This window comes from Bidens hawaiensis, unplaced genomic scaffold (genome assembly GCF_021521415.1).
Source record: "Bidens hawaiensis isolate Kalapana, Puna unplaced genomic scaffold, B.hawaiensis_p1.1 tig00419488_1, whole genome shotgun sequence".
Lineage (NCBI taxonomy): Eukaryota > Viridiplantae > Streptophyta > Magnoliopsida > Asterales > Asteraceae > Bidens > Bidens hawaiensis.
The window spans coordinates 124973-140752 of record NW_027504876.1 but is presented as its reverse complement, the minus strand read 5'-3'; the positions used below and the strand labels follow the sequence as shown (position 1 = coordinate 140752).

Genomic DNA, 15780 nt, shown 5'->3' with positions numbered 1-15780 from the left:
AGTGGGTTGTTACATTTATGCTCTTCCCATCAATTTTTTCTCTCAAATTAATCTCCACCATTAAAATCTAATATTAATAGATTAAATTGATTCTCACCCTTCTCATTTTCGTTGTCCTTTTATTTTAACTTTACTCAAATAATTAACTATAATATAAGAGTTGATATATACAAGTTATTCATGACCTTTTGTCAAAATTATTAATAAAAATAAAACTACGGTATTACTTAAAATATTGAAATTTGTTATCAAGAATTAATTTGATCAATTTATGCAATTATGCATCAATTGAAGTTGTAAATCAATAATTCAAGCCTATGGGTTAGAAGTGGAAAACAGTGAAAATAGATAACGTGGGCGTATGATGACAAACGGCTACATTGTTTTCTCTTTACTCGCATGGGTTGTTGCATGATTAATAAGGTCAGTTTTAGTAAGGTTTAGAGGACTGTTAGTGTTATGGTTCCTGTACAATGTGGGCCTAAGTACATAAACAAGGGATGAATGACCCGACTATGGTCCGAGTTATCCTTTAATTAACCATTATTAAATATAACTATGATTAATGTATGATGTGTTTTTTAGAACCAAATTTATGTTGATTATAACATCATCTAATCCACATACTAGATTATTGGGCTGAATTATGAAATGGGATAAGGATCAAACATTGTTCACGAGCCGAGCCGAGCCGAAACAAGCGAAGGCTTGCTCGTTGCTTGGCTCGTTTACAATTGAACCGAACAGAACGGCTGAAATTCGAACCGAGCCAAAATCGAATCGAGCATTTTTCGATCGAACGGCCGAGCGATTTTCGAGCATTATTTATTTCTTTTTCACTCTAAAAATTTTAATAAGAAACAAGTTTGAATGTTGTAAATAATACATTTTGTAAACAAATTAGTAGTTTTTAGACAAAGGTGTTATAGGTTGTAAATTTTTTGGAGATACAAATTTAAAGTGAGATATAATAAACATGTAAACAAACTTTTAGTATTTTAAAAACTTGAATAGAACCAATGAAATTATAAAGTTGACGTAATAGGAAAATTTTAAAAGGTTTTAAACAGTTGTATACTAATATTTTATGTGTGTATTTGCTCATATATAATTATATAAAAATAAATTAAAAATATTCGAGCCGAACCGAACCGAGCAAACCTTTGCTCGTTTACAAACCGAACCGAACCGAGCGGCTCGTTTACAATCGAGCGAAAAACGAGAGAGTATTTTTCGAGAAATTTCCAAGCGAGCGATAAGCGAGTTCGAGCGGCGAACAGTTTGGACGGCCCTAAAACATATCGGCAGTGTTTTGAAACAAGGACAGGACCGGCCGGTCCGACCGGGACCCGCTAAGCATACCGGAACCGATGACCCGCTGGGTGGACCGGAAATTTTAAAAAATTAATAAAAGAAACCAACAAAATAAAACTGAAAACCCTAGATTCCATCTTTGAACCACGCGGCTTCGTCCCCAACTCTGCAATCGTCTCGTTTCTGAATCAATTACTTGATTGAAACTTCGTCGATTTGAACTTCCCATGTTGCTTAAGTGGTTTGATTTTAACACAAAATAAGCACGAGGATGGTAATTGACTGATTATATGACATAGGAAGAAGATGGGAAGAAGAACATGAACACCAGTCAATTTTCTCTTGGTCACTGCTCTATCTCCGTTATATCACTTAGGGTTCCTTTGTTGGACCATTTGATTGTGTTGCTTGATTGGGTTGGTTAGGCTTAGTCCACTTCATAAAACTTGGTCTGGTTGGGCTATGTTAATGAAACATGCTTCATGAAATGAAAGTTTGGTTATTATTTTATTTATATATAATATATATAATATTTAAATTATTTATGAGGTCTACCAGGTCAAACACCGATCCGTCCTCCCGGGTCGGTTCGACTTTTGACCTGGCAAGATGTCCGGGTTGACGTCCAGGCAAGGTTTGAAAACATTGCATATCGGAGCACGACCTCACCTCAGAACATTCCCATTCCATCTCATAACCTCAAATCCAAAATTATACTAAAAATCACTGCATTTTCTCTCTCCTGTTCAATTAAATAATATTTCTTTATAAATTTATCATTACTTTTTTTCTCCCCTTCACTCATAACCACTTTCAAAATATATTAAAAAGTTATAGGACTCGCTTACAACACCCTAAATCACTCCTTAACTTATAAAAAACCCATCTCACATAATTTGATGAATGGATTGAGAATGCTCTTACGATAACCTAAATCCCAGAGTTACCTCTTCACATGCCAAAAGATAAATAAAGAAAATGTATATTAAAATAACTTTTATGTTTCCTTATTATTAGGGCATCTCCAATGGTGAGGTTTTGGATGTTTTGAATCATAGGTGTCTCCTAGGTGGAAGAGAGAGAGAGAGAGAGATAGGAGAGAGTGAAAAGAGTTTGGAATTTCAATATGGTCTGTAAGGTGTGTGTGAAAGGATGAAGAAGTGAGAATGGAAGGAGAGAGAATGTGAGTGAATGATTAGGATGGTTGGATTTCAAACCATGCATAAAGCATTGGAGATGCTCTTACTAACTTATTGTTTTATAATGTCTGTTCATATTCGTTACCATTTAGTTTAATATAACATCAATTAAAATATTTTAAATTAAATTTATGAATCATGCAATTATATACGTACGTTCAGTAATCTAAGTGCTGCAATATACTTGTTCAACTTTCCTTTTTTACTCTTTCTTAATCAATTTCATCTAATTTATATAATAAATATGAACATATATAATCCACCTTTCTTATATACCTACAATTTAAAATAACTAGTTGGTCAAACAACTTTTTTCACTTTAGTGGCAGAATACACGCATATAATCAAATACTTTGAAATTCTAGCAAATCATCTATAATTATAAGCATGAACAATTTAATTAGAGTAAGCTAATACAGAGGATTTATAATCCTTTCATATTAACATTTAATCTAGCATTAAAATAATTTGGTTTAACAAATTGTAACTTTGTATTTGGGCCTAGTTTAGAACAAACTATAAATGGTTTGTGGGCTTGGGCAAATGTGTTGAGGTGGCCTTGAATAGTTAAAAGAAGGGTCTAGTCACAAAACAAAGGGGAAAAAAGAAGCAGCTAATCGGCCATGAATTCCAATTTCTCTATAAAAATATGAACCACACAATTTCAATTTAATTGCCTTATGACATATATATATTTAAATAATTTGCAGCAGCAGCAGCAGCAGCAGCTAATTATTAAGAAGTTGGAACATTTGAAGATTCCTCTGGCTGATGTTCAATTAGCAACGGATGGTTTTTCAAAGGCTTACGAAATTCCAGATGGGGGTGGGTGTACTATGTACAGAGCAAAACTCGACGACCATTTTGGTAAAGAAAATCATTCATCCGTTGTTGAAGGGACTGATCATGTGCTTATTAAACGCTACCCTCCTCCTGGACATGAGTACTGGGGAGAAAAAGAGTTTTTTACAGAAGTTGAAGTGCTTAGCGCTGTTAAGCATCCCAACATAGTCACCCTACTTGGATTTTGTTTTGAAGCTTCTGAGATGATCCTTGTCCTTGAGAATGCTTCTAATGGATTCCTTGGTGATTATTTGGAAGACGTCAACAGTAGCATGCGCATTTTCACTTGGGAAAAGCGTTTGAAAATCTGCATTGATGTTGCACATGCGTTAAAGTACATTCACTATGAGATGGAGGACCAAACGATGATAATAAACCGTGATATATGTAGCTACAACGTCTTTTTGGACAAGAACTGCGGGGCAAAGACTGTTAACTTTTGGTGGTCTGTATTCCTGCCTTCAAATCAACAAGACGAAGCACTCCATATCAGCTGGATTGGCAGAATGCGCCACATAGATCCAGAATATAAGAAGACTAATAAGTTAAAAAGAGAATCGGATGTATATGGTCTTGGAGTAGTTTTGTTTGAAATTCTATGTGGGAGGATAGCCTTTGACCCAATTTACCTTAAAGAGAATGAAGCAGGGCTGGCTCATGTGGCAAAACAATGCTACTGCTCGGGAACAATACAAGACATTATTGATCATACAATAAAGGAAGAAACAAGTGAAAACAATTTTGTTCTAAATAGAGGACCCAAAGCGTATATTTATTGAAATTGCACATCAGTGCGTGGCAGAAACTCAAAATCAACGTCCAACAATGAAAGATGTTGTCAAGGAACTTGAGAAAGCATTATTCTTTCAAGTAAGTCATTGTTCTAACTTCATATTATTGATCCTAAGAAGTAGTGATTGTGATGATTCACTTTAGTTTAATAAAAATGTAAACTGATATGACATTATACTATAATTGATAAAGCACAATGGTAAAAATCTTTTCCACTTTCTGAGTTTACTTTGTTTTATCGTTGTTGCTTAAACATTTTTAGACTGTCTGCAGCTTTGCTGAACTGCTGATATGAAAGTGTAAAGAAAAGAATATGATCAAAGTTCAATTTAAAACTTTTGAAAACTAAGTAAAGCACATCTTTAATGGATAAAAGGGCATTGATCAATTATCACGCATGTTAAACTCATATTGTTCATTGTTTGAAGTCTATGATATCATCAAAATTTTAATTTCATCATCATTTTTTAGTTTTTATAAAATATTTTACTGTGGTAAGGTTTTATCATTGTTTACAGTTTCTGTAAATTACCATCACCATTTTAAATAGCAGCAAAGCAACCTCATCACTAATTGTTAACTAATTTGTAGTCTTTCATTACTAACATGTATTTTGACAATTTATTGTTTTCTGATAGCACCTACTAATTTGTATATATTGTTTTCAACACCATATTAATCAGCCGTTATAATTTTAACAACATATAATTGTGATCAGTATATGTAATTTAATTGGTGTGTCATGTCTGACAGAAAAACAAGATCAACAACCCCAGAATTTCACTTGAAGACATAAAAGTAGCCACACAAAACTTCAATAATGACAATTGCATTGGTGGAGGAGGATTTGGGGAAGTTTTTAAAGGAAAGCTTCAAGACGGTGATGGAATTAAAACCATTGTTGCAAAGCGACTAGATACAAGGCTTGGTCAAGGGGAACAACAATTTTGGAATGAGGTCCAAATTCTCTTGGAGTATAAGCACGAGAACATAATTGGTCTTATAGGCTATTGTGATGAAAAAGATGAAAACGTCATTGTTTATGAGTATGCACCCAAAGGAAGTCTTGATAGGTATTTGAAGGATGTTTCTCTTACATGGGTGAAACGCCTTACTATATGCATTGATGTTGCAACCGCGTTATATTTCTTTCCAATTTTCTTATCATTTATCTAGTTGCAACTCTCTTTACAACCTTGTCACGTATTTGCAGGGAAACAACTTGGAACACTTGAAGCTTCCTCTCAATGATATTATTTCAGCCACCGATAATTTCTCAGACACATGCAGAACTAGAGTTAGCCGTTACTATACCTGGTATAGAGGTGAACTCGACTGTTTTGATAAAGAAACCCCACCATCCATAGAAGGGAAAAACAAAGGTGAACCACCCAAGAAACACAACACTGTACTTATAAGACGTGTCCATCCTAGAGATAACGAGCAAGGAGAAGAATTGTTCTATACAGAGATTGAAGTGCTTAGTAGTGTTAAGCATCACAGCATTGTCAGTCTACTTGGATTTTGTATTGAAGGTTCTGAGATGATCATTGTCACTGAAAATGTTTCTAATAAATACCTTTATGAATATTTGAACAACGGCAACAACAAGCGTATTTTGACATGGGAGAAATGCTTGAAAATTTGCATTGATGTTGCACAATCATTGAATTACCTTCACTTCGAGATTGAAGACCAAAGGAAGGTAATAATCCGTTTTTTAAGAAACTATGACATTCAGTTGGATGAGAATTGGGGGGCAAAGATCGATTCATTTGGGTTATCCGTATCCATGCCTCCAAATAAAGAAGATGAAGCTCTACATCTCAAGATGCCCGCTCAGACGCCGTACGGTAGCGAGTACTACCTTGATCCAGAATATGTGAAGAGTGGTAAGTTAAAAAGAGAATCGGGTGTTTATAGTTTTGGAGTAATTTTGTTTGAAATTCTATGTGGGAGGTTAGCGAATGATCCAATTTACCTGAAAGAGAGTGACAAAGGGTTGGCCCCTATGGCAAGACGTAGCTTCAGCAAAGGAACAACAGAGGAGATGATAGATCCTATAATAAAGGAAGAAACCAATGAACACAATTTTGTTCTAAATAGAGGACCCAACAAGGATTCTTTGCACACATTTATTGAAATTGCACATCAGTGTGTGGCAGAAACTCAAGACAAACGTCCAACAATGAAAGTCGTTGTCAAGCAACTAGAGAAAGCATTATTCTTTCAAGTAAGTCAATATCCTAAAACTTTAATTACCATTTTGTACAAATGTAAAATGCTTGTTGCCATTAGATTAACTTAATGAAGTACAAAGTGAATTTCGTATGTACAAATGTACAGTAGTATCTAAACTTAAACCGTTCTGGTTAATTTTGAAAAACCACTCTTTTGAGTTTTTAACAAGCTACTTTTATCTATAAGCAATGAGTCAATCGTATTTATATATTATTTTCAAATACTAATTTAATCATCCATCGTAATTTAACAGTTCATTATTATCTTCTCGTGGTTGATAGGAAAGGACAGCCTTAGAATTCCACTTGAAGACATAAAACTGGCCACACAAAAATTCCATGATGACAATTGTATTGGTGAAGGAGAATTTGGGAAAATCTATAAAGGAAACCTTCAAGATGGTGATGAATTTAAAACCATTGTAGCAAAGCGATTGGATACAAGGCTTGGTCAAGTGAAAAAACAGTTCTTGAGTGAGATACAAATTCTTCGGGAGTATAAACACGAGAATGTTATTGGTCTTGTAGGCTACTGTGATGAATGGAAGAAAAAATCATTGTTTATGAGTATGCGCCTAGAGGAAGTCTTTATAGGTATTTGAACGATGCTTCTCTGACATGGATGAAACGAGTTAATATATGCATCGATGTTGCAAGCGCGTTGGACTTCATTCATGGAGGAGTTGGAAAACAAACAAGGGTGATGCATGGGGAGATCAAAACTGCAAACATTCTACTAAACCATGATTGGAAAGCAAAACTTTCAGGTTTTGGGCTTTCACAAATAAGCCCAATAACTCAAGATATAGAGTATGTCATCGATTATGCATGTGGCACCCAGGGATACATGGACCCACTATACAAAAAATCAAGATACCTAACAGTAGAATCTGATGTTTATTCATTTGGTGTGGTTATGTTTGAGATCTTGAGCGGAAGATCAACATTTGCAATCCACGAACATCCAGGTTACTATCTCCCCGAGCTCATTAAAAACAAATTTGAAGAAGGAAATCATATTGAGGTGGTGTTCGAGCAAATAAGGGAGCAGATTGTGCCTGAATCATTGACTACATTTCAAGAGATTGCATACCGGTGCCTACATGATGAAAAAGAAAAACGACCGACAACAAAAGAAGTTTTAATGCAACTTAAGATGGCTTTGGAATTCCAAGTGAGTAATTAGCATAGTTTTGCCACATTAGTTCCTTTAAATGCTTTAATATAAACCAAAACTTTTTACTTCTTTAATGACATAAAACTTTATGTATAAATCTTTTAAACAAATGGTGAGTCAAAAGAGGTCAAAACAAGAATGGGTCTATCTCACATTCTTATCTTTTTAAGTTTTAACCTTTTGATAGAATTTATGCAATATTAGTAAGAGCAGATTCGTCAAATTTAATTTAAATTATGTATTTTTCTTTGTATATATAATTCCCGTTTATACCTGTTTAAAAGGTCTTTTCTTATACGTAGGTACCTACAAAACCGAAGGTGAATGATTAATCAGTAATTCACACACAGAAGAAACAATTTCTGCTGACTATATTGATCAGCCCAACCTGGATACAGATGAATCGGATAAATGTCTTGATATGTCTAAAAGCCTAAAGGAGGTGAAAGATTATGTGCATGCCTATAGGTCTCTGACAAAAGAGGTCTTTATGAATTGGACAAGCCGACAAAGGGAATATTTTGTAGTTCTTTGTCGAGACCTAGAAATCAATCTGGAAGACATGGATGACGAAGAAGAGGTAGCCTCTTAAAAGGATGGTTTTGCTTAACTTTTGAAGACGTAGTTTGTTTAACGGGTATTTCTTATGTTTAAACTTAAGTTGTTTTTCAAATTGTTTGAGCTTGCCTTGCTTTTATTTTGACTCATGCTTACGAAATAAGCTTGTATGTTTGACTCTACTACATCATGCATTTTTGTATATATAGTTTTGTGCTTTCCTGATCATGATATGCTAAAAGGCATGTAACCCCATGCAGATTTCGTCTAACTTAAAACTGAAGCAGATTTATACATACTTGAGTCACCTGCTTAATAGTTGAAGGTTGCAAAGCTTAAAAAATATTGTAACATTAACTCAATAATTTAAAAAATGGATCCTTTTAGAAAATGGATTGTTCGTATAAACAATTTCAATAATTTAAAAGTACATTACATCTATTCCTTATATCAAGTCAGCTCATGAGCAAACTATGTTGTGTTGAGCTACAACTATGAAAATTATAAACCTATGTTCAAAAGAATAAATTTCATCTGGTAACACAGTCAAAACACAAAACCATAATCATCGATAACATCATATAGAATCTAGGCCAGTTTCTAAGAGACGGCATGAATATAAATGTTATAGTTAACCTAAACTGCTAAACCGAAAACATCTACTCTTCTTGAGCAGATTCACCACTCTGCTTGTTGTGCTTCCTTGCATACCTCTGGTTCCTTAAAAACTTAGGATCCATCTACAAGCCTAAACACAATAAAACATCATTAACAACCTTATTTTGTTAAGAAAGACTAATTTCCAAACACCAACAAAAAATACTCACTACTTTATTTAAACTAAAACATATTAATCCCATCCCTTAACAAGTCAACATTCAGACTGCTGTTGGCCTAAAACCGAACCAAACATTCGGATTTCGAGTTTTTGAAACTCAACCTTTTTTTTTTGGGATTTTGCGGTTTTCAGTTTGAATACATTTATTATTTGAGCTTTGAATTTTTAGGACTGAAATTTTTTGGCCCAAAAATCTTTAGGCCAAAAAATATAGTCCAGAACGTTAAATTTGGGCTTTAATATTTTTGTAAACTAAAAATTAACTAATATTATTAGACCTATAATATTTGAAAGGCACTATATATTGAATTATTATAATCTGCTTAAAAATCCCAAAAACTGAAAGTTAGGTATTTACAAATTGAATCATTTAGTTTTCTACACGCACCAATGTTGTAAACTAGCTAGACCCTATTCGGAGGGTGAGATATGGACTAGCGATTAATATTGGAATTTGTATGTAATTTTATAAATAAAATTTTCAATTTCGAACGATTTTGATCACATAGCAATTACTCTGCAACTAATCTTAGCGATTAAGCGGTGATTAACCATAACCAAAACCATCAACCCGAATTCACAAATCCAACATAACAAATAAGAAATTAAACTAAAAAATACACACACGGAGTGTGTCTTTGCTTCCTTGGCTTTTTGATGCCGTTACGGTGAGCCTTGTAAGACTGGTTATGTGCCGTGTGGTTCTTAGACTTAGCCATCTCTCTTTCTCTCTCACACACACACTGTTAATACGAACCTTTTTGGCTTGGCTGCTACTGCTACAATGAAAAATTAGAGCTTGCAAGATAAGATAGGAACGAAGATATGTTGTACGAATTGGTCTTTAAAATCCTTAATTTGGTTTTTTGACGAAATAGCCCGTTTGGATTGGGCTCGGCCCAAAGAAAGAAATGCATGTTAAATGGATTAAAATGATTGTAAATTTTATTGAATACAAGTATACACCTTGCTTTTAAAAAATGATATTTTTCTACGAAGGTAGTTATGTTATGCTAGTTTTTTATTATGGAAAGATAAAAAAGAAGTTATAATTATAGTTATGGTCTTATGGATGTAGAAGTATTTTAAGCCATCCTTGATAGGTAGGTTTTAGGCGTTCTTCCAAGGATGAGATGGTTTGGGTTGGCGTTCTTCGTCATTGCGTGAGAATGTTTGTGTTGGCGTTCATGTGCAAAGGGTGGAGTTGGGTGTGGGTGTGTTGGCTTATACTAAAAACAATTATATATATTCTCATAAAAAAGTTTAAAAATAATATTAATTTAAATATTATAAAACTAAAGGACTTCTATATCTATATCTAAGTTTTTACTTTAGTTTTATAGCTTTTATAAAGTTTGATTCTAACTTTACAATAAATATTTACATATGTTCTATTAAACTAATAAGATTCAGTCGTAATTGCAAACTCATTCTTTTGCTATCGAATGGCGGTATTATATTCACAAAGCGGCTAACAACAACTAGCCACCATCTAATCCAATCTATTTCGAATTCCTTCAATCTTGAAACCACCCATAAGAAGCTAAGGATTTTTATATTCTCCGTGATTTGATTAGAACATATGTTAACACCATTAAAGATGTTATCGTTGCTTGCCCCTCAAATACACCAAACCATGAAACGGAAGATTGCTTGGTTTAGTTTGCTATGCGATTGATTTGGGCCCAATCCGTCATGGTAATTAAGCACATCATTGATTGAGAAAGCAAAGAAATGCATAAGCATGCACCAAGGTACAACATCATGCCGAACCAAATTCGAGGTCTAGCAAAATAACAGCAAATGGTGGTTCTGGTAGCAAAATCCGAGCAAAAAGGGCACAATGCCGTACCCACGTTTACATTCCTTCTCAAAAGAGCGGTTCTGAATGATAATGTAACAAAACTTTTTGACACATTAATGTATTTTTATTAATTGAACATTCTTTTTATTAGATAAGCATTTTACTTACGTGACACATCCGACCAGTCACGTTTTTATTTTTCCGTTATTGTAAATCTCACAAAAAAACAAACGAAGTACCCAAGTACAAATTCTCCAAGTTAAACTAAATAGTATAAAAGACAAAACTATACTCTTTTTAATAATTTTATTTTAATAAATAGTGTAACTCGTATAAATTCAACGGTTCCTGTATATCAACTCCTCATCATCACAAAAACACCATCGATTATATTATTATTATTATCAGCCATACATGCATACACAACACTCCGAGATAACCGGGGAATAATAATAATATTATTATTATGGCGGTTCAGAGAGACATCGACGATTTACCCAAAAACGAAGCGAATTACACGGCACTAACTCCGGTTTGGTTCTTAAAGCGAGCTGCTTTGGTTCATCCTGACCGTAGATCGGTGGTTCACGGTTCGGTTCAGTACACGTGGCGGCAGACGTATGAACGATGTTGCCGGTTAGCCTCTGCGCTTACCAGACGGTCCGTCGGGTTTGGTTCAACGGTAACGAGTTCCGTCTAAGATTTTAATCTTATTAATTTTTTTAATAAAAAACTTATTTTTATTCTTTATTGATTGGTGCTTGTGTTTGATGATGATAACTGATAAGTATGAAGGATGTTATATTGGGTAAGTTGTGATTAACTGATTAAGGTACTTAATATAGCATTGACTGGAAAAAAGTCAAAATCGATTGGGAGTTTGAAGTCAAAGTTGGGATTTTGAAAAAGTCAAAATTGATAGGGTGATGTGTTTAACCTGGGGTGTTGTTGTTAATGGATATAATCAAATATTGATTGAAGGTAGAGTTAAGGGGTGTTTGGATGTTATTTGATTTATTTATCAAATGGTTGATTAAGTTAGAATTAGGGGGTGTTTGGATGCTTAATTGATTTATGTCATGTAAAAATCTTGAATTTTTAAATAGATGATCGAATAGGTGATTAAAGTTAGAATTAGGGGTTTGGTTCAACCGTCTTCGATTTTAGTTTTAGTTGTATTTTTAGTTTTGGTTTTATTGACGCTTGTGTTTGATGATAAGTATATGTTGGATTTTGTGAGTTGTGGTTCTGGCGATTAATATGACGTTGACTTTGGAAAAAGTCAAAATCGATTGGAAGTTCGAAGTCAAAATCGTGATTTTGTAAAAAAGTCAAATTGATTGAGTGATTTGTTTGACCTAAGGTATTGCTGTAAGTTGATTCAAGATTGAATTAGGGGGGTGTTTGGACTTTGGAGGTTAATTGATTTATTTCATATCTCAAACAAATTTCCAAGTTCACAATTTGTATTCAATCCAACAGGTGGCGGTGATTGCACCAAACACCCCAGCCATGTTTGAAGCCCATTATGGAGTTCCAATGAGCGGAGCGGTTATAAACGCAGTCAACATTCGTCTAAACGCTCCAACCATCGGCTTCCTTCTAGAACACTCATCATCCGCAGTCATAATGGTTGACCAAGAATATTTCAAGCTAGCCGAGGAAGCTTTAAAGATCCTAAAAAATAAAATCAAAACCAATTTCAAATCTCCACTTCTGGTCGTTATCAAAGACGAAAGCGTTGAATGCAATCCAAAGAATCTCCAATACGCTTTAGCGAAAGGTGCGGTTGAGTATGAGGCGTTTCTAGAATCTGGTGATCCGGAGTTTGTTTGGACACCGCCACAAGATGAGTGGCAGAGTATTGCGTTGGGGTATACTTCGGGCACAACGTCTAGTCCTAAAGGGGTGGTGTTGCATCACCGTGGGGCGTATCTGGCGGCTACTAGTAATGTTCTGGTGTGGGGTATACCAGAAGGAGCGGTGTATTTGTGGACTTTGCCTATGTTTCACTGTAACGGGTGGTGTTTTACCTGGACTCTTGCTGCTATATGTGGGACCAACATATGCCTCCGACAGGTACTTTATGTCTACTTGTATGGGCGGTTCATGTAACAGGTTTTGGTTTAACGTATTAGAGGTGCAAACGAGCCAAGCCCAAGCTTGACTAGGCTCGAGCTCAGCTCATTTTGAGATCTAATTCTAAAACTCGAGCTTGGCTGTTGAGCAGCTTTTTAAAGCTTAAGTTCTACTTGGTTCATTATTTATTAATTAACTTAATTTATATACATCTATAATTATTTTTATATACTTTCTAATTATAATTTTTACATATAAGTATATAGCATAGTATATGTTATGTAGTTATTTTTATTACAATTTTATACATAATAATTTTTACACAAGTATATATTTAATATATTAAAAAAATTATATAAATAATAGGCCCGTTTAGGCTCGCGGACCAGATCAGGTTTGATAAGTGAAGGGTGGGCTTAGCTTGTTTATTAAACAAGCTTGTTTTTCGGTTCGAGCTCATTTAAACTCAGCCCGATTCGAGCTTTTAATGAGCCAGCCTCGAGTAGGTCACGAGCAACTCAGTTCATTTTGATATCAAAGCATGGTTTTGTCCGTTTTTTTAAGCTAATCCATTAAATGGATTAGAAGTCAATATAATTACAATAATAATGCGCTTTAGGTTTTTTGCGACCTAAATGACCTGTTTAGCCCATTTTACCTGTTCCTTTAGAATTTTCCTTAATCCTTATTTCACATGTTCAAGATTAAAGTTAACCCAAATCGACCCATTTATAAGTAAATGGGTCAATATTGCCACGTCTAGGCTTGAAATTTTGAACCACTTACGTGTGCATAATATAAAAAAAAATGTCAAAGACATAGCTTAAAAGAACCCAAAGTAGGTTTTCAAAACATAAAAACTTTTGTAAATCATTTTGTTCATCAACTAAATTTGGAGTAATATTTTGACCCGAATCCATTGTGACCCACTCCATGGCCCGCCCTTGTCGATAGCATTAAGTTCTTGTTCTTGATGTTTTATGCAGGTAACGGCTAAAGGTGTTTACTCGGCTATAGCCAATCTAGGGGTGACCCATTTTTGTGCCGCCCCTGTAGTCCTCAACACAATAGTAAACGCCCCGGCTAAAGACACCGTCCTCCCGCTTCCCCGCCTAGTCCACGTCATGACCGCTGGAGCCGCCCCACCACCATCCGTCCTCTTCAAAATGTCCCAGAACGGGTTACGCGTCACCCACACGTACGGCCTCTCGGAAACCTATGGCCCGTCAACGATATGTGCATGGAAGCCCGAGTGGGACAACCTCCCCCCCGAAACCCAAGCCAAAATGAATGCCCGCCAAGGTGTCCCATACACTGCCCTCGAACACCTAGACGTTGTCGACACGCAAACCATGAAACCGGTCCCAGCAAACGGGACCACGGTCGGTGAAATCGTGTTCCGTGGAAACATTGTCATGAAAGGTTATTTAAAGAACCCGAAAGCGAACGCGGAAGCATTCGCACACGGGTGGTTTCACTCGGGTGATTTAGCAGTGAAACACCCAGACGGGTATATCGAAATTAAAGATCGGTCGAAGGATATTATTATATCGGGTGGTGAGAATATTAGCAGTGTGGAAGTTGAGAATACATTATACCAACACCCATTAATTTCAGAAGCGTCGGTGGTGGCCCGGCCCGATAATAGATGGGGCGAGTCACCGTGTGCGTTTGTGACGTTAAAGGACCCGGTTGAGAAATCGGATGAGGGGAAAGTTGCGGATGATATTATGAAGTTTTGTCGGGAGAAGATGCCGGCTTACTGGGTCCCGAAATCGGTTGTGTTTGGGCCGTTACCGAAGACGGCTACTGGGAAGGTTCAGAAACATTTGTTGAGGGCTAAAGCTAAGGAAATGGGTCCTGTTAAGATTAGTAAGTTATAAAGTTAGTTTTTGGATTTGGGATATGAATAAGGGTTATGTTGGATTTTAAATTAAAGGGACTTTTAATAAAGTTGTATGAAATTGTTGCATTGTTTTTTGTTTTATTGGTCTATCCTGTATCATGTTATTAACTGACCTTTAAGATTTATTCTTCTTATTTGATTCGTAATAAGATAGAGTATTTGACCGTGTTTTGATTGGGTTTTCTAGGCTTTTAAGGTAGGGTAGGGTCTGGTTTTGACCTGATATTTCCGGTTATGGCGAGTCCGGGTCAGTTCGATTCCGGGTACGGCTCCGGGGAGAAATCCTATACCAAGTCGTGCCTGCGGGTCGGGTACGGGTAGAACCAGTTCTGGGTCGGGTCCGGAACCGGGTATTTTGTGCACCTCGCCTGAGTACTACCAGCAAACATTTGTTCGATCAATACCCGGAGAGATTTTACGCAATGTGGCACTGTTATTTGCTTACCAAACCCACTTGTCATCCTCATGTTTGTCACAAGGCTGCTAAGAATTTATGAGCACAGGTCTCCCTGGTGCATTTCATCCTCATTAACCAATGCTCTTGAGTCTTGATCATCTCATTCCCATTGCATACAGCCATTTGCTTCCATAAATGTACTGACGGATTGACATCAGTAACTTATAATAATAATAATAATAATAATAATAATAAATTAATAACAACTTAGACCTTAATGGGCTTGTCATGTGTTAGTGGGTTGTTCAGGCTACACAAACTCATATTAGGTCATGATAAATCATTTGGGCCTCGTGATAAATGTACATGATTATTTTACACTACTAGGTAGAGGTGCACAAAAAACCTGAACCTGGAACCGAACCCGAAAAAAATATCCGGAACCGGTTTTTTTATACCTGGATTTTTAATACCCGTACCCAACCCTACTCGTAGGGTACGCATAGGGTATGCATTTCGGGTGCAAAACCCGTACCCGGAACCGGACCCGATTTATACCCACTAATACCCGAAAACCGAAACCGGTTCCATACCCGGAACCGGGTTTTCCAATACCCAAAACCGGGTTTTTCA

At 35.8% G+C, this 15780-nt stretch overlaps 4 protein-coding genes and 1 pseudogene across 4 annotated transcripts; 4 read left to right on the top strand and 1 right to left on the bottom strand.

Moving 5' to 3' along the window:
• Positions 1-3223: 3223 nt before the first annotated feature.
• LOC143609059 (putative receptor-like protein kinase At2g23200) lies at positions 3224-4135 on the top strand (the record flags this gene model as incomplete). The annotated part of the gene is made up of 1 exon (XM_077083924.1): positions 3224-4135. A coding segment is annotated over one exon (912 nt), but the record flags the coding sequence as incomplete, so codon positions are not given.
• Positions 4136-4138: 3 nt separating this feature from the next.
• Positions 4139-5324, top strand: LOC143609058 (putative cysteine-rich receptor-like protein kinase 33). The gene is made up of 2 exons (XM_077083923.1): positions 4139-4226; positions 4902-5324. The coding sequence occupies exons 1-2, from the start codon at positions 4182-4184 to the stop codon at positions 5322-5324; spliced, it is 468 nt and encodes a 155-aa protein (XP_076940038.1). The 5' UTR covers positions 4139-4181.
• A 1686-nt stretch (positions 5325-7010) lies between these two features.
• On the top strand, positions 7011-7574 carry LOC143609056 (putative LRR receptor-like serine/threonine-protein kinase At5g48740). Its single transcript, XM_077083922.1, has one exon. It carries the CDS (start codon positions 7011-7013, stop codon positions 7572-7574), a length of 564 nt encoding a protein of 187 aa, XP_076940037.1.
• A 1204-nt stretch (positions 7575-8778) lies between these two features.
• On the bottom strand, positions 8779-9693 carry LOC143609044 (large ribosomal subunit protein eL29z-like; annotated as a pseudogene).
• Positions 9694-11130: 1437 nt separating this feature from the next.
• Positions 11131-14776, top strand: LOC143609041 (acetate--CoA ligase CCL3-like). Its single transcript, XM_077083913.1, has 3 exons — positions 11131-11447; positions 12248-12844; positions 13831-14776. Exons 1-3 carry the CDS (start codon positions 11232-11234, stop codon positions 14725-14727), a joined length of 1710 nt encoding a protein of 569 aa, XP_076940028.1. The 5' UTR covers positions 11131-11231; the 3' UTR covers positions 14728-14776.
• Positions 14777-15780: the final 1004 nt, after the last annotated feature.